Raw genomic sequence first — 24,061 nt, forward strand, 5'->3', positions numbered from 1 at the left:
CGAAGACAGACAAATCTAACCACAACTCCTGTCTACTCTAAATAAACGGGTCTGCAGATAACCTCCCTTACCTGGCTCAGTGAAAATCCAGTGAGCGAGAGGAAAGAGGGGGGCTGGGATATCAGCTCAGATGGCTTTTCCAGAAGAGACTTCTCCAAAAGAAAGAGAGATACAATTTACTGCCAGACCCATTTGAAAGTGCAATCTGCTTCCATTAAGTAAACAAGGTGGGGGGGTTAGGGGGAGGCAGGTTTGGGCTTAAAAATAAAGGCATCTATTCCAGAAGTACATGCATGCATACCTATGTATCTATGGTATCACACCAGGGGTTCTGGATGCAGTTAGCTGATGAAACAAGGGCAGATGTCCATGTCTCCACCAACAATTTAAGGGATTTATTCTGGAGGCAATTTTACTATAAATTGGATTTCTTTTTGGTTCCCTTTGTAGCCCACCTCACCATAACCTTACAGGTTGTGCTGTAGAAATGTATGGAGAAGGTATGCACTGATTTTTGACATGGATTTTAGAGCTGGAACGCAGCAACAACCTAGAGATTGAGTGTGTGTCACCTAGAGATCCCCGGAGAGCCTGGCGAGTAGTCCAGGTGATCACAACCTGGTTTGGACTTTTATTTTATTGAGGCTATAAGTTTTCCTTGTTTAACAGACAGCTCCACACTAGTTAGATATGGGTGTGCTGTCCCACCATTATATTTTCCCACACATCACTGGGAACATTCAAATGAACATAAATCTACAGCACCTAATTATATATTTAGCTTTATGATAATGAAAGAATGATTTCTGCTTTATAGGTGGTGTGTTTGACTGGCATACTGAGGATCTTATAACCAGAGGATCAGATTACTCATAGTCACCAATTTCCAATTTAGGGGTACAAGAAAAACTAAAAAAAGAAGTGGGCAGAGCTAGAACAACATGTAGCCAATCAGTATTAGAATGTTGAGTATTTTTACTCAGCCGACTCAGAGTGTCCACATATAGGTTAGTGGGAGGGACCAAGACAACAGTAACCCAAGCAACTAAATGGTAACAGCAGAGTAGTGACGTCAACCTCCTGTCAAACTGGTTCGGGAAGATTGTTCAAACGCACCTCTACAAAAGATCACCCATCCAACTTGCTAAACACACACACACACACACACACACACACACACACACACACACACACACACACTATAAACCTAGGCAAAGCTGCCTGTAGATCTGGGTAGCTGATCAATCCCCTCACTAGAAATAATATAATACTAATAATGTTGCTCTAATGGTTTCTACTATTCCAGCCTCCGGGTAAAAATGTCTACAAAAACTTAAATTGGAAAACCAGTTTGGATGAAACCAATTTATTAGCCTGCAAACACCTTTCCGTAACTTATAGAAAATAGATTTTCCATACACCTTCATGCTCACATTAAGCCATCAATGTATATACTCAGGCAGAGTAGTTTAATGAGGTGCTACGACACGGGAGATAATGGGATTCAGAGAGCAGCTTTGTGCACCACAGGAAGAGAAAGAACAACTATAGTCATAGGTCTATAAAAGCACAATGTGAATAAGCAACAGCTTCTGTAAAAGCTGCAAGCATGCATGTACAAACCAATGATTCATGTGAAGGTGGGGGGGGGGGGGAAACAAAAATTCCCTCCCACTGTGCAACCACTGCATGAAAAAAAAGATTCTGTAAATGTGTTCATCATTAATACCATTGGAAGAATGTGCATGTGCTTGTTGTCAGCATTTATATAGCACCACTATTTCTGCAGCGCTGTACAGAGAACACACTCACATCAGTCCCTGCCCCAATAGAGCTTACAGTCTAAATTCCCCAACATACACACACACAGACCAAGAGAGACTAAGGTTAATTGGCTGCTATTAAATTGACCTACTAGTATGTTTTTGGAAACCGGAGCACCCAGTATCATCTCAAAAGACTTTCGGGAATTTACTGGTGATCATGATATAACTGTACCGTACTGTTTAATGGTTTATGGAAGACAGCAAGCTGGAAAGTTTCTCTATCTAAACAGTACTATCAAGAGTACCGTCAAACTGCCGTAAATATCAGAAATACAACCTGTGCAAGAATAGATTTCATGGGGCTCTGCTCAACAATGGAAACATTTCTCTTTAGCTCTGCAAATGAAGTCATGCAATGCTTATTCCGCTCAGTGATTTGTCTAATATGGCTGCTATGTCCCTTCTTGAATGAAACTCGGAGCATATTCAAAACACAAGATATAAGTACTGCTTCTGCCTGGGAAGATGACAGAGCCAGAGACCTGGTAAAACAAGGTAAAGTGTAACAACCACCCTGTACTTCAAGAGTAAACTGCGTTTTTAGATTCCAACATTCTGAACCACATTAACGTATCCTAAATGGGAATCTTTTGTTACCTTTAAAAATACAACCCAGAAACACTATATTTAACAGTGTCTTATTAAAAGAGGCCCTCTGTAAAACAATTATTGTAGGCAATGTTTGCAGATCTTCTCCAGCTCCTTAGACTGGATCTCTGATCCACCCGTCAAGTAGAAACATTTCTACTATATTCTCAACTGTAAGAATGTCTACTCTGGTAATGGGCAATCTGGAGTGATATTACAGGTGTCAGAGCTGTGCACAAGTAGTCTTGTAACATATCTATAAAGACATGCAATCTCACACAGCCAGTTTCCTAAAGTCTGAGGAAAGGAAAAAAAAAAAAAAAAAAAAAGTCTGTATACAAAGAGGAACAAAAAAAAAAAAAAGGGGGGTGGGGGGTAGATAGGAAATGTTATATCTTTATAACAAAGACCAAATAGAAAAAATCCTGTGACAGCGCTCATGAAAGATACAGGCTCAAAAATGTATTTCTTTTTAATTGTATCCGACTACAATATTTGCTGATCAGTTTTTAGTCAAATATTCTTGTTGGTACCACATTTAGGTTTTGGGATATGTCTTTGTTCCTCCCTTCTTGTATGCCACCCGTCATAACGGTTCTCAACATTCTACCATAATCTTATTGTGTTTGTAATGTACCGATCTTCAACTAAAGTCTTGTAGATAAAGGTATTTCTTTGATAATTTCCAATTGTTATCACTGAAAGACTGAAATAATGGACATAACAGAAACAAATGCCAAAACAGTTAAATGCTCTACATTTCTATCCTTTTAGTGCTAGATCAAATGATCAATACGACATCTATTGGATTGAATAATACACTGCGGTGTTGCAGGTTAGCAAGAACTTGCTGGCAGCTTCCATGCAGGAAGGACATTAAGAGACTAAGGGGTAAATGTATTAAACTGCAGGTTTTGCAAGTTGCCGATATTCGGCGAATATCAGTGACTTACAAAAACCGCAGTTTAATACATTTACCCCTAAGTGTTACAGAAAGACAATGAGCAGAAGCAGAGGGGAGAGTCCACCATGCAGAATACATACAAAGAGGCTTCGTCCAGGGAGAGTGGCCAGAGGGCCGAGCAGAGCTGGGTAAAGATCAGGAGGAGGGGAGAAAGCCAGCTCTTCCTCCTCCTCTAGAGCAGCCAGACTCTTTAACAGGTCCGGGGGCAGGAGAGGGGAACGCTTCGGTTCCTAGTAAGAGACAGGCAAAAAGAAACAAAGGAAGAAAAGAGAGAGAGAGAAAGCAGAAAAAATAAAATGGAGAAAGTACGAGTTATACAAAATGATATAGAATATTAATGAAAAAGGATCGTTCCGGGGATTGCATAAATAATTGCCGCACAGTCTGACTTTACCGTACCCTTAAGATGTACCAAGTCTATCTGCACCATCTATGTATACATATGTACCCAGCACTGAGCACAATTTGCTTTTCTTGCCACTTTAGATCAGGTTAATACAATGAAATCAGTGTTTACCAAGCCTACAATATTCTGCTAATATCAACCTTACATCTACCACTGTAGCATAATGTAACTATGCCAGACTCCAGACTATTACCTGTCCAACGCACTAAAGTGCTGTCATTATCCTGCAATCCCCGTCCTATGTGTTGGAGGAAGGAGGGAGCAGAAATCCAGGAAGTCACTGACAGCCATAACTTGAAACACAGCACAAAGTAATATGAAGGATGGGAGTGAGGAGGTCGGTGAACCACTGAGGATACACTTTGCTGCTGCCCATAAATCACACACATTTCTTACCTCAAAGGGCATTCTAGTCATTGAGTCCTGGCCTGGGCGATAGCCGGTAGGTTGGCGCTTGCCCCTTTGGTTACTAACAGATTGTTGTGCCAAAAGGGCCCTGTTGTCGTTCAGGTTGTAGGGTGTTTGGTCCCCCCAGTAGAAGTCTGACATCTTCATTTCAGAAGAGTTCTGGTTGTAGGCATCCATTGGGAAAGGCTTCATCTTCTTCTCCAGAGGCTGCTGCATGACCGGGTGCTGTAGGCACTGCTCCAACATGCTCAGAGGTTCGGTGGGCAGGCGACCATCCATGAAATAATTTTGTTTCATGGGAGGAAGCAGCTTTCCCAGCGAGTTTGGGACTTGAGGAGAGTTCCACAGCGGCTTGGATTTGTCTGCTGCCTGCTGGTACTAGAAAATAGAAGAAAGAAAACATCATCATATACAAACCAGAGAAGACCTAAGCAACCCCATCAACTAAAGCCTGTCTGGCTGTTGGCAGTGATCAAATAAGCTGGGATTTCACCAATTAGGTGATCCGATCCAAGAGAGGTCATGAACGGGCGACATGCACACAAAATGTACCATCGCACTTCAAAACAATGGTTCATATTTCCCTTCAGAACAAAGGCCACCAAAACCAGCCATCATTATGTAAATGGATCATCTATTATGATATATAACAGATCAATGAAGGAAAAGCCTTATTGAGGTTGATTTTTGACAGTAAAAAGAAATACATCATAATGCTGGAATAGAAATCATTAATCTTTATGGCAGACCTGCCAACCTGTAGCTCTGCAGGTGATATTAAACTACAAGTCCCAGCATGCCCTGCCAGCTACATGTGGGCTGTTTACAGACAAGCATGCTGGGAACTGTAGTTACACAACACATGGAGAGCCACAGGTTGGCCACGTCTGCTTTATGGAGAGACGCCAAAGCAGTGTACACGGGTGCAGGAACGAAGTAGTGGAGAACATGCCCTATATTCCATGTTGTTATTTTTGTATGCTCTATACCAGGCCTGTCCAACCTGCGGCCCTCCAGGTGTTGTGAAACTACAAGTCCCAGCATGCTTTGCCAGTAGACAACCTGTTGATAGCTGGAAGGGCATGCTGGGACTTGTAGTTTCACAACATCTGGAGGGCCGCAGGTTGGACAGGCCTGCTCTATACCAACTTCTCTTCACAGATCATGATATCTGTGTATGTATCTGTTGTGCAATCAACCGTTCTCCTTTCAAAAAAACAGAAAAGGAGAACTTCAGCCTTTGTGCACAAGAGCTTGTGCTTTTAGATATTACAAATACATATTTTTGTTTAAGATTTTTTTTTTAATTGAAATACAGTTTGCCCAGCTTAGGACCTCAACTACATATTAACTAAACTATTTACAACCCACCCCCAAAGAACACTAAAAACCCAATAACCTGCTGGAGAGAGGGATGATGCGCAGAGTTCTTGCCAAGTGACTGTATAGGTTTAGTAGGCGACTGTTGCTGCTGCGCCAATACTTGAATCTGTAGCTGTGCTGCGGTCTGTGCGCTGGATTGAGTCGGAGAATTGGACGGAGCCTGTGGCTGCGTTTGGCCGGGTAGCTGGTTGCCAAGAGCTCCCTGGTTAGGTGCCCCTGGGCCAGAGGGACGCTGCTGGCTATAAGGAATGTGGGACTGTTTCCCGGGAGGGCCCTGATTTCCAGCAGCTGGATGAGATGAAGGCTGCAGGAAAGATCCTGGAACATTGACACCTGTAGGGAAGTTATACCCAGAGCTCATGGAAAATGCCACAGGAGGTGGGATGACATAGGCAGGAGGGGGGAAACCTGAGGAGAAAGAAGAGGATAAACAGTCAGCTACAGATGTGAGCTCTGCCAGAGCTCACAGACTAGCTCCATGACAGAAGTAACAGGAAAGTATCAAATACACAAAACAAAGTACAATTCACAGCAGCTTTACAGTAAAATACCTGGCCGGCTAGGCAGAGGTGGGAAGGCTCCAGGATGGTGAATAGGTATAAACTGGGTGTTCGTACTTGGACTTGTTGTTGGGGTCACTGATGTTTTCCTTGCCTCGGACACTGGCGTTTTCACCTATCCCAGAATAAAATATCGTGTTAGGATATCAATACCCCTCTATTAAAGAGATTCACACAGCATAACAATAAACCTTCTCCTCCAACTGTATGGAGCAGCAACACTACACAGCACCGCCCCCCCACAACACACTGCGCACCCTCCCCCCCTGCACAGCAAACCTATACACTGCACGCTCCCCCCCCTGCGCAGCAACACTATACACTGCACGCTCCCCCCCCCCCTGTGCAGCAACACTATACACTGCACACTCCCCCCCCACACAGCAACAGTACACACACCTGTACAGCAATGCTCTGCTTTGCAGGTTCTTGGATCTTCTCAGCACCAGTCTTCTTAAGCTCATTCTTCCTTTTACTGTTATTATCCTTCTTGTTAACAGCAGTATTCATCCCCTTGTTATAGTCTCTCTGCTCCTTACCAGCATTCAACGATCTGGTATAGCTCCGAGCCGGCACTTCTCTGTTTACCTCCAGTGGTTTAATGTTCTCTTTGAAAGTAACCACTGGTTTTTCGGACGACTCACAGCTGGGGCTGCGTCCACTGGAGAGTACAGATTTCAAACCAGGGCTTCCTTCAGATTTCTGAGTCTCTGCTTGTCTAGGCTCCTGCGGAGAAGACCTGTCCTCAGCCTCATCTGCATCTTCAATCATGACTTCGGGGATGTCTGTGAAGAAGGACACTTCCCCTTGGACAGTATGATATTGTATCAGTCTGAGAAAGAGAAGTATTGTAATTTAACCAGTGCAAATGAACAGAGATAAAAGTAAACATTTGGACTCCTCACCTGCCAATACTCCCAAGTTTAATGGGAACCAATAAACTTGCTGTTAGAAAATCAAGAATCTCTGTGCTTACATGGCAAACAGTGAATAAACAAATATGGTATGGAAACTACATATATAGACAGTTTATCCAATCCAGGGCTGAATTAAAACAGTAGTTTCGCCTAGTCAAAGGAATGGTTGCATGGATGGAGCTAGAGGACTATGATGATGTTTTAAAAGCACTTCTATTAATGGTCTAAACTATTACTCAAAACACTAAAACGCAAACTAAAAAGACAATAAAAAAAAACAAACAAAACAAAACACAAAAACACACACAGGCAACAGAAAGTGCTTTAATTTAACAGTGATGGGAGTACGTCAAGGTTTTCTGACAAAACGTATCGCTGTTTGGGGAACACACCGGGGCTGGTTCTCAGAGATCCATTTTCCTAATGACGAAAGACGGATCGGTCGCAGCCTACGGTGCTGGGTCTCCCGGTCTCCAATAATGGCTTGATGACCTCTAGAGAAATCTAGGTTTCTAAAGGATGCAAAAAAAAAAACCAAAACAAATTACATATTTTTACCATGGATGAACCAGAACAAGACAACAGAAACAATTAGAATGGTTTTGAAAAGAACATTAAAGGGATTGTCCCCTTTATGAATCACCCCCTTTCCCTGCCAAATGCAGCAATCTGGCAGGGGTCTGTTTAATCCCATAGGTGGCAGTGCTAGCACTGTTTTTTCCTGTGCACTATATATGTGGAGTTTGTGTGTTCTTGTTTCCATCAAGTATTACACAAAACATACTGGCAGGATCACTGGTGTCCTATAATATTGGCCATGGTGTGTGTAAGATTGTGTTCTTGAGGTAGGGAAATTGCATTGCAAACTCCACCACTGGGGCAGGGACCAATCTGAATGAATTCTTCCTAATACGTTGCCACTATATAAAGAACAATAGTAATCCCATGAATAGCTTTTGGGCTAAGCTGGTTCAGACCAAGACCGTTCAGTGATGGAAGACTGTAGCCAATCTGGGGATTGAAGGTCAGCATTCACTCACACTTGTCCCAGCACAACTGAACTACTATTAAACAGAGCTTTCTGCTCTTCCTGGTCTAGAACAACAGTCCAGCGGCTCTTTAAAAGGTGGGAATATCCCACATATGGAGAGGGAGAAGTCCCAAAGTGAAGATATTAAAAAAAACAAACAGTATTAAACAAAAACTGACTAAGTATCCAAAGAGCGAGAGATGAGGACAGCACTGAACAGGGAGGTTTGCACTTGCCTGAATGCTGGCCGAAGAGCTAGGAATCCCTGCAGCTCAAACTCCTCTGGAAGTGGCAACACTGGGGAAACAATTATATGTGTAGTCAATAACACACATCAGTGCATTCACAGTGTTTAATAGTACACCCCCCTTTACACTTGGCTTTATTTTCCTGTATTCCAAGAACATATACCCGCTATAAATGCAGTCTCATTATTATTATTATTTTTTATTTATAGGGCGCCACTAGGTGTCCGTAGCGCCGTACAGGGACAAACGAAATTACAATATGAGGAGAGACAGCACAGTACAGTAAACAATAAGCACAGTAACTTAGTGAGCTCAAAGCACAGCTAGAGGAGGGGAGAGGGGAAGGTCCGCATACGACGGAGCCCAAGAGGGAGGGCACGGATGATAGGGAGACCCCCAGGGGGGGAGAGGAGGGAGCGGGAGGGGACGGGGGGAGAAGAGGGTCCTCGAGGAGGAGGGCAAGGTTGCTGGAGAGCAGAGTTAACAGTGGTGAAGACAGGAGGAGAGGTGACCCTGCTCAAAGGAGCGTACAATCGATGGGGTGTGGAAGACAGACAGAGAGACACGGGGGAGAGAGGGAGGAATGGAGGATAGGGGAAGGGGAATGAAGGGAAAGAGGCAGAAGAGAAGGTAGGTAATTAAGTGGGAGACTGGAAGGCTTTAAGAAAAAGGTGGGTTTTTAAAGCCTGTTTGAAACTGAACAGATTAGGGGAAGTTCTGATGGAGGGAGGGAGCTTGTTCCAGTGGAGGGGGGCAGCGCGGGCGAAGTCTTGGATACGCACATGGGAGGAGGTGATCAGGGGGGAAGAGAGGAGACGGTCATTGGCAGATCGGAGAGGGCGGGATGGAGCATGAATAGAGAAGAGGGTCTCATTACTCTAACCTTAAGTGGATGAATAACGAATCCATATATCCTTACAACATGCTAATCTTGTGATATGTCCAAGGCAGTCCAATTACAGTAATAACTAAAACAACCGTGAAAGTAAAACAAGTTGCTAGTACAATATGATGTGTTTACCTTTAGCCCACAGGTGTATATACACCATACTGACAGTTTAATGAGAGTTAAACAGCAGGGTATTTTCTTAGTTACAAACACATGGAATCTTATAGGAGTAAAACTAGCTTTTTACCTTTGACCAAGCGACCTACATACAACTCTAGTAAATATCAAGCACACTACGTGTATTGTTAGAATATAGGGGTGCCAAAAGTACCCAATTTAAAAGGATATCTAAATCTCTGGCCCTAACGATTTAAAGTTACTTTGCACAATAGAGATGCTACTTACAGTTGGCACTGACCAGGTCTTCCTCAAGCACATGGAAACTGTTTAACAGAGCAATCAGCCACGGCCACACACTGCAGGAAGGACAAAATACTCCAAGTCAAATTCCTTGACATAAATTAAGAAATCTCAAAATGCCAGCAAAGACCAGCACAGACAGAGAAGGGACAGTTGCATTACGGCTGCACTGGTTTTACGTGTGTGTCCGAAATGGCTCCTTGTTCAGGAATAGAACAGTTTATAAGCAGAAGCCTTAAATCACATACGAGCAATTGCATGTTAGAAACAGGTCTAATCAACCTTTAAAGTCAAAGTAAATCCCCATGGCTGGAGTTTATTCCAGTTCTATGTTGCCTAGTACTAACTGATCAAACAATTCAGCAATTTGCGATTGCCACTCACTATTGTCTTTCCTCCACAACGGTCTCCTGGAATACAGTGGGACGCAGCTTCATCCAGTCCAGAGACACCTTGATAGCAGGAAGTGGATCGACACAGGTTGTTTCATCACAGTGAAGGGTCTTTAAGCGGCTTCTGCAAAGGATGCCCAGGAACGACACTGTGCAAGATTTACATTGTGAACATAATGTATGGTATGGAGACATTTGTTATATTTTATTATATACACGCACACACATAAAAAAAACATCTGTATATTTGATTTCTTAAAAAAGGAAGAACTTGGGTGGGGGGGGGGGGGGGGGGGAAGGACTTACAGGAAAAGTTATGTAGGTTCAGTCCTGTTACTTCTGTATACTAGCCAAAATTTACCTTTGCTGCCAGATTTTTGAAGGACCATGTATTGCAAACGATAGCAACTAAATAGTAGACGGACTATACTAAACCTTATAAACACACCAGGAATTCATACTTCCCAATTCAAAATTATACATTAAACATCACCAGCAACACTCACTGAAGAGAGCCAGGAGCTGAGACCAGCACAAGTCCTCTTCTGGGCTAAAGCTCAGTTGTTCGGCCTCTGTGCCGAAACTACGTAGATGGTGCAGCTGAAATAGGTTTATCACTGCGATGTGAACCAACTGCTGGGAATTAAAGGCTTTTTGAAAGAGCATATTCTGAAAGACAAAAGTGAGTTTATTAATAAAGCAATCAAACACACTGGGAGCTCTTACAGTCAACTATGTAATATGTAACTTCCAAAGCAGTAAGAGGAGGAGGAGGGGCTGTCACTCTGCATTGGGCTCCAAAGCTTAAGATAAATAAAGGCTCATGGTCTTATTAGTCAAAGCATTGGGAACTGATAGATTGGGCCAAGAGATGTAAGCCAGGTAAGAGATAGATGCTACTGCTGTAGCAGTACAAGATTGGAATTTCTTTATGGAAGATTCATTTGTGGATGTTTGAATTGGAAAGAGAATTGACAATTAGAACAACGATGACCAATGGGAATAAAAATATTTGCATTCATAACATTTGCAATCCAAAAACAAACATGCACTTAGTTTTGCCTTTTGTTTTTTATTTAACATTAATTCCCTTTCTCCAAGACTGCAGGTTATGTTTCACACATAGGAAGCAGGGCACTGCAGGAGGTACCAATTGTCTCTCCTACCACCAATTCTCACAATAATGGAGAATTAGTGGAGACATGAGCGAGCAGAGTAGAACAGAGGACATGCAGGGTTGTCACTGTACAGGCAAGGTGTGGCACTGTCACATGACTGGCTGAACAGGAGGAGATGCTGTTATCTTTGCCTTCAGGACACTCGTGCCTCTACAGGTGCCTTCTGCACATAGAAGCCATCAAATTAGGCTTTTAGCTGTTTTTTTTTATTAGGAACATACTGAGGCCACAAGCTCGCCCCACACAAGGCTCTGAACTGGCAATACTGCAGAGGTCTAAAGTGGTGTATAGGCCCCTTCACCCCAAGGGTTGAAGAATCTAATTGATCCACAGCTGCGGGCAGAGGTAGGGTTGAAGGACTCCCGTAATGGGAGAGAGAGTGGAGGGTATAAGAAAACAAACTCACCACACAATTCAGGCTGTCAATCGAAGGGTGTAAGTAAAATAGAGCAAGAACTATACACACCTATGTAGGAATGGGGGTGTGGGTTATTGGGAGAAGGGGCGTGCTCCCTTGGAATGAAACATAACCCACTGTGTCCACCTTCTGATGAGGGAGAAATGCTTCCATCCAAGGGGTTACTGAGGAGTTACAGACTTACATATAATTTCCGCTGGAATGTTTAATGTGTGAGAACGTGCCAATGTTTCAGCATGCATCAATGCTTTCTGCAGTAGTGACAAAGGGAACTTTCTTCGGTACATGTTGCCCTGGAAACATTGGTTGCTTGGTTGCTCCTGATAACCAAGTGCAGTTCTTTTAATAGCTACTCACCTTGAACTGCTCCTCCAGTTGCTCTCGCAAATGGCTCAGTCTGTCCAGGCTCTTTGTTAGATACAAGTGTCCATGGAACTTAATGAAGGCCTTGATAAAATCCGAGACACCCCAGCGCTTTTTCACCTCCTCACGGCTTTTAAAACACAAGAAACAGCGAAATGAACAAGTGAGAAAGAGCACAGAAGTAAAGAGGTGGGAAAAACTACACACAAAAAAAAAACACGTTACCTCTCCAATGCTTTGGAAAGGGCCTTCTGCAGGTTGGTGGAGGCTGCTGGGAAAGGGAACTTTACAGCGATGCTGCGGCAGTAGTAAAAAATAGTGGTCAGATGATCCCCCTTTGATGAGGCGAGAATAGCCAGCTGATTATATGGCTGACCTATAAGAGAAACAGATGACATTACAGCAACGGCATATTCTATTACGACTGAACAAATTATTTACAGTGAACAATCTTTGCTGAAACACTCAAACCAAAAAACTAAACCCAGGAATGTTTTTCAGAGGTTACAGGTCCCCTATTGTTGGGGATACCAAGCATGACCACTGCTGCCCATCAGCAGTGAGAACTGTTGGAGACAAATTGCTGCTCTGTTTGCAAATAGCATCATAAGTTTGCTTTCTATCTGTCCTTTTCTCAGGCTATGTAGGGGGGAGAAGACTTGGTCATCCCAATCTTCAGCAAGAGAGGCAAAGTTTACATACATATTGCAATGGGGGCACAACATGAATAGAATATTACTGTATTAGAACCATATAGCCTAGCACTCGCATATCCAAGGAAGGAAGGGTCATTGCCCCTCATTGGCTTCAGAGAAGTAGTAGGGGACAAAAACTCACTAATGCCATATATTAAGATAAAGCACTTTGATCATGTTTAATGCTTTATATTCATTATCCTTCCCCCTGACTAACGTTCTACTTCAGTGACAGGCCCCAAATCTTGAATCATTTTGGCCAGTAGCTGGCTATTCTGGCCTTGTGGACCAGTGCTGCAGCCTGGTTAATGAAGCACAGCTGGTTGACAGCCAGATGCAAGATATTTGCACCGTGTTTTCACGGGCTGTTTGCTCAGTATATCCCAGGAGTGTGATCCCACTAACCTATCCTGTCACTGGCGCCACATGTGGTGTCAGACATCCTATTCAGTCTGCAGGAATAGAACCACCATCCTAATAGTGCGAGGAGCTCTACCTTACAATCCTCTACTTCCTGGAAGTGGTGAAATGCTGATGCAAATCATTAAGTGTTGTTGTTTCTTGTTTCTACAATATTTTACAAGTTAAACCAGTCAAGAAAAATAAATAAACAAACCGTAGGAACAAGATGAAAGAAGGATTCCAATTGGCCGTCTTAAAATATGCTAACTACTCACCATTGGAAGGGACAAGTTGAGCAGCATGTCTATAGTAGGACTCAGCCTGGCTTGTCTGATTCCTATAGCGAGCTGCAAGGAAAGGTAGTTAAAATTGTTACATCAGAGAAAATGTACAAAGTTCAGGAAATAGGCATTGTATAATAAAGGACTAGATACATGGCGAATAGGTATACATGCAGGAAGGTAGTGTGGAAGGGGCTATGTATTGTGGTGCTGTAGGATTTGCTGGCTGATGAACTAACTGCAGACTATGGGGGGAAATTCAATTCCCCCCGAAGTACCTCTGCGTTAAAGATATTACCGTTATTATGGTAATATTAACCCTGCTTTCTGCTGGCAGCTGAGCTGCAAGCAAAAAGCTGGTGTTAAAACTACCGTAATAACGGTAATTCGCAGGCTGCGTTAATTTTAACAGTAACGCAGCCAATTGAATTCCCCCTATGCCTATGTAAAAAAAAAAAAAAAAAAAAAAAAAAAAAAAAAGGGAGTGCAACTTTCAAATGACCCTGCGTACAACTCGAAGATAAGGTCTAGACATGTATCATCATCTGTAAATTATACATCACAACCATACAATCTACACAGTGTCCAACAAAGAGCTTGTTGTGTTCTATAAATAAGGGAATGCCTGTAAACAATGCTACAGAGATAAAATGTAATTTCATGTTTTTTCTTCCCTTTATTGACATAACCGATCTACAGATCAGCCCACTGTATTTGTACAGTAGTCTTATACAGCTGTCAGGTCCAATTTAGTGAGATTACCTGCTCCATTACTTAACTAGGTTTTTACAGACAACCTAGGATGTCAACTACTTCCTACTAACCCTGTCTGCAGTTCAGTGAGGCGACACAAAACGCAGAGAAACAAAATACAACAATCACATTTTCCTACTTGATGTTAAATTTAAGTGGAAATTGTACAGAATTTTGAGGATAGGGTCACCTTAAAAGGAAAATGACACAAAATTGGCTGGACGGAAGAAAAACAAAAAAAAACAAAACATGTAAATTATAAATTTCCTAGTATAATAAGATCGCAATTTCCTGAAAGCCTCACCAATGTCACCAAGGTGAACCAGGCAGTGCTGGCAGATATAGGCACAGGAACTGGATTGAGGTTTCACCACTGTCCCACAGTGCATCTGCTTATTGCTGATAATCCCCAGCTGGGAGGACTTCACACGGCATGGCAAATCCACATTAAACACAGTGCATAACTCCTGCAAAAGCTTGGGGAGAAAAATGATGTGTTTAACATTTTTGAAAAACAAACAAACAAAAAAAAAACAAAAACACACACAGTCATGACCAAAAGAAAATACAATCTTTCAAATTTGTGTTTTTAAATATCAGGACATAACATTTGATTAGAATCTCATATGACAAACAACATAACAGATGTTACAGTGGTTATTTATTAAACAAAAATAAGTCAATATGAAGAGACCAAGTATTAAGCATTGGATTAGTCAAATTGCCAATTGTGATGGCCACTTAAAACGACAATTTTATCGAAAGGCAAAACCCAGTTGAGTTTCGCCTTTCATAAAATTTCCGCTTTAGATATGGTCGTCACAATCGGCAACTTGACAAATCCAATGCTTAATACATTTACTTCCGTGTGTGAATAATGCGAGAACATCTCAATTCAGTAGCTTGTAGAACCCAGTAACTTAAATGATGAGTCTTACACCTACAAGTACATAAAGACATCTAATTTTAGGACATAGTGAGAACTAGATGATTTTAAGAAAGCAGTTGTACTGTACAAACAAAAACACACACAAGTTCTATTTAGGTATACAGGTTTTTGAAAGTATCATATCCAAGCAATCATCACAATTTATTAATATGGCACCACAGAATCTGCAGCGCTGCACAATCAACAAAAAAAAAACACAGGAAAAAAAATAGATAAGCAGGGACAAGAGAAACAATGAAATCAGTAAAATCCGTACAATAGACTATAGAGAAAGCAACTAAATAAGATGATACAACTAGAACAAATTACAATTTGTTTCAATTAAATAATTATAAATATACATTCCATTACAAAGAGGATGAGGAGATAGAAGGTAGAGGGGACAAAATTTGAGAAAGTCAACACTGGAGAGAATTTGGGTAATAAACAGAGACGATAGATAGTGGAGTGCGAGGGGCAGGTGGAGCACAAGGTGGGAATTGCCTTAGGATGGGGCCGGGTAGGCAAGTAGGAAAATGTGAGTTTTGGGGGAGCGTTTGAAAGATTTGAGGTTGGAGGAGATTCTGGTTGGGCAGGGGAATTGCAAGTGTGGGGAGCAGCACGGGCAAAGTTCTCAGGACGGGAGTGTGAGTTGGTGATCAGCGATAAGAAGAGATGAAGGTCATTGACAGAACTAGTGGACGAGTATTTCTTGACAAGGTCAGAGATGTAGGAGGACAGGCATTAAAGAGGGCTTTATAAGGGATGGTAAGCACCTTGCATTCTGGAGGGAATGGGGAGCCAACGAAGGTTCTTGCAGAGAGGCACAGAGGAAGAGAAACGTCAGGAGACGAACAGTCGCGACACTGCATTCAGCACAGATTTCCGGGGGGTACAGACTTACATTACAATACAGAGATCATGCCTCACCTGTGTATAGAATCCACTAGCTGCCTCCAGGAACAGTGACAAGTTGGCCTGCACCTCACTACGATTTGGGTTTGCTCGGTTTTTGGCCTGCCCCTGCAGTGTTGTGATCTGGTTCTTAAAGGCGTGATTCCAACTACAGGGTGAACACATGGTTGCAGGATTAACAGAACAGTTACAAGGAAAGGAAGAGAAAAAAAACAACCATCAGCTCAACCCTCCTTGCAGTATGCACCCCCCATTACCTAGATGCTGAAGACTAACTCTGCTTATAGTACATCCCTGTAACAAGAGATTCTGATGTTTTATGTCCCCTCTTAGCAATTCAGATATCTGAACACATATATGAAGAGCCTTTATGCTCAACCTATGGCTCATTAATTTCCATTGAGTCAATTAGAGACTAGCCTGTGGGCAAAGGCTATCAATGTGAAGTTACATTACACCAACTGCACAGTACAAGGCTGGATGTGTGTGTAACATACAAACAATATACCTAGACAGAAGCTATTGAGGTACCAAGTCAAAGAGAAAAAAATACTCACATGTTTAATATATATGACAAACATCACGAAGGGGACACTAAACGTATCTCACTCTCTCAACTGAAAGACTTTTTAGAACAATTCACAGGGAACCACTGCTATGTATTTCACAGAAACCAATCAGCAGTCAGCCAGCTCACAAACACTCATTGCTATGTATTACAGTGCAGCTTGTGAGTTCTACACCTTGGCATTAAAGGAAACGCCAACTTTTATTACACCTACTAAAATTCAGCATCTTCTGGGACAGACAATCCAATCCTCATTGCTTGGAGAATACGTACAACCTCATATGCATGGTATGGTAATTATGTGTTCACACCATAACTGCAAGGTCCCCAGACAAGTGCCAGGCACCATCACCTCATAAGTAATTTCAGTAGGAGCTAGGGGTGGATCTCAACTGGAAATGGACCTTAAACAATCCGATAGTGACGGGAGGAGTGATGTGGGTGCTTTGGAGTACTCACAGATCCTGTTCCACCTTCTTGTCCAGTGCATACTCTAGGTCTGTCACCAACATCTTCTGATACAAGTCCTGTAGAGCTTGACGTGATGTCCACACCTCCGCTGTGCCAGGCTTAGAATCTGACAAATGAATCTCACGAGATCAGAATCACACACTTCCAGTCTGGAGACTATTACATACACCTACACATTTGGCAGTGAATGGGGATTTAGAAGAATCAATGCTATACAATTACCAAGCCATTTTGGGAGAAAGCAGAGGTGAACTCAAACACATAAAATCAGAAAATCTGCAGATAACGCATACTGACTAGATCTCACACATCCTGAAAGCCAGTGGCAGTTTCTAGTTTGAAAAAAATAAAAGCAGGCCGCACAAGGCGAAAATCATTACAGACTGAATCATTAGGGAAGGGGGGGTACAATGTACCCAGATGGACCAAGCCTACATACCTGGCTAACGTGGTCATCAGCCAGCAGAATTTTCTGTCCCTCCCCATTAACGTTACAGGAGGTCAGACTTAGATTGAACAAACGATTATAAACGGATTTAAATCCAATTTTGCAGGAGACAAAAGGAAGGATAAAACAACTATGCTTAAAAAAGGATATTCGATACAAAGAGACCATAAATAAGAAATGTAAATACAAAGAAACCAACTAGGAATGCACTGCAATAAAAGAGCCGCTCACATAGGCTAAAACCTCAAGTAGACACATGATATTCACATAAAGATAGAGTGGAGCAGGGAAACTAAACCTCAAAACTTAGCAAATGTTATTCAAAAAACAAAACAAAAAACAATACACTGGTCATGAGTAACCTGCATGTCAGAAGCCAATTTAATGTTAAGGTTTTTATCCCTTTACAGCAGGGGTAGGGAACCTGTGGCTCTCCAGGTGTTGTGAAACTACAAATCCCAGCATGCCTTGCCACCTATCTGCTGGTTATCTACTGGCAAAGCATGCTGGGACTTGTAGTTTCACAACACCTGGAGAGCCACAGGTTCCCTACCCCTGCTTTACAGGCAGTGCACAAACTACACTGCTTGTTCTTGCACACATTCCACATACTTTCCAACACATTATCTGGTAGACATCCTCTGCACCGTCTTATGCCAAGTAGTGTTCTCATAGCTTTCTAAACTATAAGCAGTCTATACCTCATACCCATCGCCAACAAACTTCTGTAGGACAGCCATAGGTTTAATTATATTTAAAAGTAAGCTATTAATAACTTTAATCACATTATCCATAACACTGCTGTAATATATATTTTGTGTGTAGAATGGTCTGCGACTTCACATGGCTGTGTGCGGTTTCTTTGTAGTATCATCAATGACAGGAAGGAAGATTTCTTAAGTAATTAAAACTTTTCTTTTAATGATCAGGGAGATATCTGATCCTGAGCAAAGCGCACCCGTCTATTATACGCACCAAATGGCGGGTGAGCAATATAATAAAAAGACCCGTGGTGCTCAACAGGCCTTGAAACATAAGACGATGGGGGATAGAGTCACATGTCTTACCTTTACTACTAGTATGTATGATAAAGTTTGAATCTTTAAAGAGACACCATGTAAGTTCTACTTAAAGCTACACTACCATCAACGCTAAAGAACTTACTAAGGTGCTCTCCATCCAGCTGCTACATGCCAAAGCTTTTCGCAGGGCAAATGATTTAATCTTGAATGGTAGCAGACAGGGGTGTGAGCAGGAGGACCAATCTGAAGCTGCAGCTCATGAAGCTCCGCCTAGTAGGAGGGTCCTCTAAGTAAAGTCTTGCTTAGGTGGTTGCGCAGCATTAAGATATTAGCAGTTATTTGGGTTAGGAATTCTATACTTCTTATTTTAATTAATGTAATTATTGTTTGTAATTTGCTTGAACGGAAGAAACATGAACCTGCACAATTCTTTTTCTAAAATGAACGAGATGAATATTGTAGATCCTTCACATTATCTAGCACTATACAGGTTGTCCAGATACAGATTTATATGGATGGAAAAGTACTTTGAACTGGGTGGTGCCCCATCACAGAGGTACCATTCACTATAAAACCCAGTAACGCGAGAGCACAGATCATAAAACATGCTTACCTGTCATATCTGCTTTCAGGACTTCGGCCTGCCTGTAAGAGAAGAAAGTAGAAAAGTTGGTTATCACAGGACAGAACGGAAACACACAAAACTTGATCCATCAGCAAACGTGGCTCATTGGCTAGCACTTCTGCCTCACAGCACTGGGGTCATGAGTTCAATTCCCGACCATGGCCTTATCTGTGTGGAGTTTGTATATTCTCCACGTGTTTGCATGGGTTTCTTTCCACACTCCAAAAACATACTGGTAGGTTAATTGGCTGCTGTCAAATTGACCATAGAGTGTGTGTGTGTGTGTGTGTGTGTGTGTGTGTGTGTGTGTGTGTGAATTTAGACTGTAAGCTCCAATGGGGCAGGGACTGATGTGAGCGAGTTCTCTGTACAGCACTGCGGAATTAGTGGCGCTATATAAATAAATGGTGACGATGAAAGTATTAACTCTAACACTGGGACACACCAGCCCATCCTAGGCTCAGTGACCCAAAGGCACCGCAGCAATTTACTCATCTCTCAATTTTATTTTATTTGTCAACATCCTTGATCTTATTGCGCTTCTTAGCCAAATAAAACTATCCATTAATAGTCAAGATTCCCACTGACAAAAGCGGTCCTTAAATGCTCATCATAAGAATGACAAAAATCAAACTGTATTCTATTCAGATTTCAAGCACTACTTTAACACACTGACAACAGCTCCGCAATAAAATAAAAAATGCATATGTCAGCAATTCATTTAGTTCGGCAGTTTTTTGGACCAGATAAAATGTGAGTGGTATGAAGTAATAAAGGGACACTAAATATTTTTTTTCTGAACATAAATTAAATAAACGGATGACTGGGTGCATTAAGAAAGGTATAGAGCTACATTACACCTACCGTGTGCAGTTGGCTGAACACACGAATGTGTTGGCACAGAAAACAATGAACCACCACCCAAAAGGCTGGCTGTCCAATTAGTCACATGTGGGTCACCGATCTGGACATAGATCGAGTCACCCACTGCTCTGACAGAGTGGCTGCCCATGCATTTCACTGGCCACACATTATACATTATCTTTCTGCATAATGCCAAATGACAAGATCTTTGCCAGATTCGGCAACATTCTGTCCAAATTAGTTAGATCTGGTCTGGCTGCTGCCAGGATTTTCCAGTATCCATGAGTGATGTTAGGCCAATATAGCCAACAAATGGACAACGTTGGGCAATCTAACTGCATAGCTGAGTCCATCGCAAAATGACAAAAGTTACTGAAGAAATCCGCAAGAATAATGCCATATGCAGAACTGTACAGAACACAAGATGCACCTGGCTCCGCATCAGACGCATATGTGCTCGGTTTACAACAAGCCATAGCCAGCGTGTATTTGTAGCTGCCCTCTAGCAGCTGCTGAAGATAGGCCTCCTAACCGGCATATATACGAGTGTTTCTCCTAATCTGCATGAGCTGCATTCTATTTGAACACACCATAACTGTGTGATACAAATGACAGAAATGCACAAGTCTGCATATGGGTCTGCTCTCTTTGTGGACTTGCACAGTGCGAATTTTACCAGTTTATGCTAAGCAAACTGGTGCAAGTTCAACTCGATATCAGGCCCAGTGTATAGAAAGCAGCCAGTAATGAGAAAACCAGTGACAATCTATGTATTACACAGAAAAGGGAATGCACAAATGCTGAAACACCCGCAGTTATAATGGTCACAAGCAGCATCACAAGTCACACATGTACATATAAAATACAACTTCTAAAGTGACTACTTTAGAATGTTCAAATTACACACACAATTCACTAAATAAGAACACAAAAGGGGGGGTTGGATACAGAAACACTGCCACAGCCAGGGCACGTACTTCATCCATACTACATGGTGCCAAGCAGATGAGGAAATGGGAGATGTATCTCCCGGCATCAACAAAACTCATCTGTCAGTTTAATTACTACCTTCTCTCTACACAAGGCCAGGGCAAGACACACAGTTAGATCTGTGGTGTGTGTATGAGACACAGCTATTTAGTGAGGAAGGGAGGAGGGAGACAGGATGCAGGACAGACAATATAAATGAAATTCTTAACCCCTAGAGTCTTTGAGACTTCCACCAATGAATGAAGGAATTAATGAATCTTCTGTAGGAAAATGCAGGATTATATGAACCACTAACAATCTCTGAATACCTACTTATTGACTTGGTGGGTGGTAGAGCTGACAATCTGGACAAACAACACCCTTTAAACGTGCCAGTGTGGATATACAATGCAACATAATATGAAGGCAAATTCAGGATGATTATGATGAAGTGCCAACATATTCCACAGCATTGTAACCAAACGTACATTGATTACAATACAAAAACATAACCTAAAGACAAAAACAAGTTGTGGGCCAGCTTGCAAACGGTACGTACACTAGTGAATAAGTGAATAACCATATAATTAATTGTGCTATAGGCTGCCACCTTGCTATGACCTCAGTTGAGGTAGATGCTAACATATGCCACAGAGGCGATATAGAAAGATACAAAAAGAATGCAGAAGCTGTAGAAGGGTTCTGCACATTAAATACATAGCAGTATTAGTGGGACCCTCAACACAAACAGGGGAGGTGAACCTGCCACTTGAGGAATTTGTTTTTCTCTTTGCATTGAACCTAGTGCATCATGAGTATAGTCATGGTTCACATACCACTCTACCCTCACTACTGGGGGGGAGGCTGCCTTCTCACATCACAGCACCCGCTTGTAAATATGTATTCCCTCAATATGTATTAGCTCAAAAGTAATAAGTCCTCCAATTTTCCTGTGCCCAGTTCATACAGCCAAAATACACACAAAACAAGTCAAAATTAGGACCAGAAGAACGCCAACACTAAATTTAAAAGCAGAATCCCACTCCATCCAAATGACATCTGCACCGAACAGAACCTAGTTCTGTGTTGTTTAACAAGCACTTGCGATAGTCAACCAAGGACATTCCGTAGATCCCAATGAGCAGACTTACAGTGAACCAAAGTAAATTATACAGGAGCATCGGCAATATATGCCACATACATTTCCAACAGCAAGTACAAATGTTTGTAGGTATGGAGTCATTGGAATCATTAAAAAATTCCAGTAATAGCATGTATTTTGAAAACAGTAGGTAAGGAACCTAAACAAGGTCATTAGCATCAGTTGGGTCATCCAGTTTTTATCAGGGGGTAAACATACTAACATATTAATTAACCATTAGGAAAAGGACTACCGTTCTACAGCTAGACAACACACTGACCCAGCTATTTATATTTTCTTAGCAACGGCGATGAGACTTGAAGAAAAATGTTTGAATGTTGAGACACCTACCAACATGCCGACTAAGCAAATCATTTTTAATTTTTATTTTTGGTGGGACATCATTCATATACTATTGTGCTAAACAGAGTCATATTAATGAACAAATGAAGACATTGAAAACCCCAAAACAAACTTTTTTTTTTTTTTTAAATACTTTCATTTCCAATGAAAATCATATCATTCCAGCATATTTCAAATTATTTTCAGACATTACTCCAAAAACACCCAAATTCTTTTGACATTTAGCTTTTATTGTGACACACAAATTGTCCTGACAAACTAGTCTGCAATTATCAAGATAAACCACTTCATTCATGAGTTTGAAATGCATTTAAACGCTCGTTAAAAGGAAATAAAGTGTTTTGATATGCAATTAAAGATGATTGTATAATTTTCAAAAGCATGACATGCGTTAAATGCCCTGAAATGGAACAAGAAGCACTCAAAATAACGTAGGAACGCAAATTAAATGCATATAAAAAGGCAAATTGGTAGTGTTTCACTTGGTACGATATCAGATTTCTCATGTGCTTTAATGCATATAACACAATTCTAAAAAGCAGTGGGTACGTATCCTTATTAGAGGTCAGACCAATAAGATTAAAAACAAATTCCACATATAGAAATAAGTTAAAGTCATGCCTACAACAATCAGTTGGCAAGTAATTAAAGTAGATATACACACATTAATACACAGTGTTCTTGGCCAACAACTTTTTCCCGGATGCACCACCCAGCTGTTTTTACTTGCCACCCAGCTCCTGGAGCCCAGCAGAGTCCTATCATAATAGAATAAACCATTGTTTCTCCTATTATAACAGGGCAACTGCCCCCACCCGGCTGCTTCTTAATGCCACACGGCTGTCAAAATTTTCTGGGGAGAGCACTGAATACAGGACCAGTTGAAAGTATCAGCAAGCAAACAAAACCATCAGCTGTACATGAACAAACTAGAGCTACAATTGACAGAACAGTCATGCTAAAGATAGTACGTGGCTTTACATTATTGAGAGGGTTAAAATGACAGAGGAAGCATTTGCCAGCCTGATGTCTCCATGGTAGGAGGCTGGGAAGCATGGTTCTCATGGGAGTGCAGGATATATGGTCAGATGGATACATACCTCCCACTCATCAAAAGCAGATTATAGATTTTTCATTTGCTGCTGTTAGCACATTAGAGGATCAAATAATATACTGGAAATCAGCCACTTTGGAGGCATCACAGAGAGGGAGGCAGGAAAGTATCAGGTATCAATGACAGTTTACAGATTAAAAAGACCGTGCCATCACAATATCACCCATTGTTAAGCATTCTATAAGTAAACATCTACAAGGCTTCCTGGTTTCTTCTAGGCTTGAATATAATTGTGCTGTGTGTCACCTGGCAGAATACATATTCTACATGCTTTCCTCTCCCCCGTTACATTGTTTTCCGAGGGCCGACAATAGAAAATATAAGCCTATGGGGCATATTCAATTAGCTTTCCGGTCCGCGGGATCGCGCCGGAACGGGCCACGTAGTCAATACACGGTACCGCAATAACGTGGATTTTTTGTTTGCAGCCCATAGGGTTGCGAACGAAAATCTGCGTTAATGCGGTACCGTATTAACGGCAATACTGTGCAGGATTCGCGTTACCGCGAATC

The 24,061-nt window shown here is 41.8% G+C and overlaps 1 protein-coding gene and 1 long non-coding RNA gene across 7 annotated transcripts in view; both read right to left on the reverse strand.

Moving 5' to 3' along the window:
• Nucleotides 1–24,061, reverse strand: part of SMG7 (SMG7 nonsense mediated mRNA decay factor) — a 41,095-nt gene that overhangs the window by 4,596 nt on the left and 12,438 nt on the right. The window contains exons 2-19 of one of the 6 annotated variants that reach the window (XM_075182241.1): nt 19,087–19,118; nt 16,992–17,109; nt 15,980–16,112; nt 14,426–14,597; nt 13,363–13,434; nt 12,216–12,366; nt 11,985–12,120; nt 10,538–10,700; nt 10,024–10,180; nt 9,625–9,695; nt 8,319–8,379; nt 7,445–7,564; nt 6,535–6,967; nt 6,127–6,250; nt 5,592–5,983; nt 4,181–4,570; nt 3,459–3,608; nt 72–149 (exon numbers count right to left, since the gene is read on the reverse strand). In XM_075182241.1, coding sequence (XP_075038342.1) covers nt 72–149; nt 3,459–3,608; nt 4,181–4,570; nt 5,592–5,983; nt 6,127–6,250; nt 6,535–6,967; nt 7,445–7,564; nt 8,319–8,379; nt 9,625–9,695; nt 10,024–10,180; nt 10,538–10,700; nt 11,985–12,120; nt 12,216–12,366; nt 13,363–13,434; nt 14,426–14,597; nt 15,980–16,112; nt 16,992–17,109; nt 19,087–19,118 — 2,953 coding nt within the window. Of the gene's footprint in view, nt 1–71; nt 153–3,458; nt 3,609–4,180; nt 4,571–5,591; nt 5,984–6,126; nt 6,251–6,534; nt 6,968–7,444; nt 7,565–8,318; nt 8,380–9,624; nt 9,696–10,023; nt 10,181–10,537; nt 10,701–11,984; nt 12,121–12,215; nt 12,367–13,362; nt 13,435–14,425; nt 14,598–15,979; nt 16,113–16,991; nt 17,110–19,086; nt 19,119–24,061 lie in introns of all 6 variants that reach the window. The other 5 variants (XM_075182240.1, XM_075182244.1, XM_075182243.1 and 2 more) reach the window with 5 other exon arrangements.
• Nucleotides 160–3,451, reverse strand: LOC142099103 (uncharacterized). The gene is made up of 3 exons (XR_012678473.1): nt 2,026–3,451; nt 1,183–1,777; nt 160–1,144 (listed from the first exon to the last, which is right to left on the reverse strand). It is a non-coding gene; the product is annotated as an uncharacterized LOC142099103 (long non-coding RNA).

The sequence above is a fragment of the Mixophyes fleayi genome, chromosome 8 (assembly GCF_038048845.1).
Source record: "Mixophyes fleayi isolate aMixFle1 chromosome 8, aMixFle1.hap1, whole genome shotgun sequence".
NCBI classification, from domain to species: domain Eukaryota; kingdom Metazoa; phylum Chordata; class Amphibia; order Anura; family Limnodynastidae; genus Mixophyes; species Mixophyes fleayi.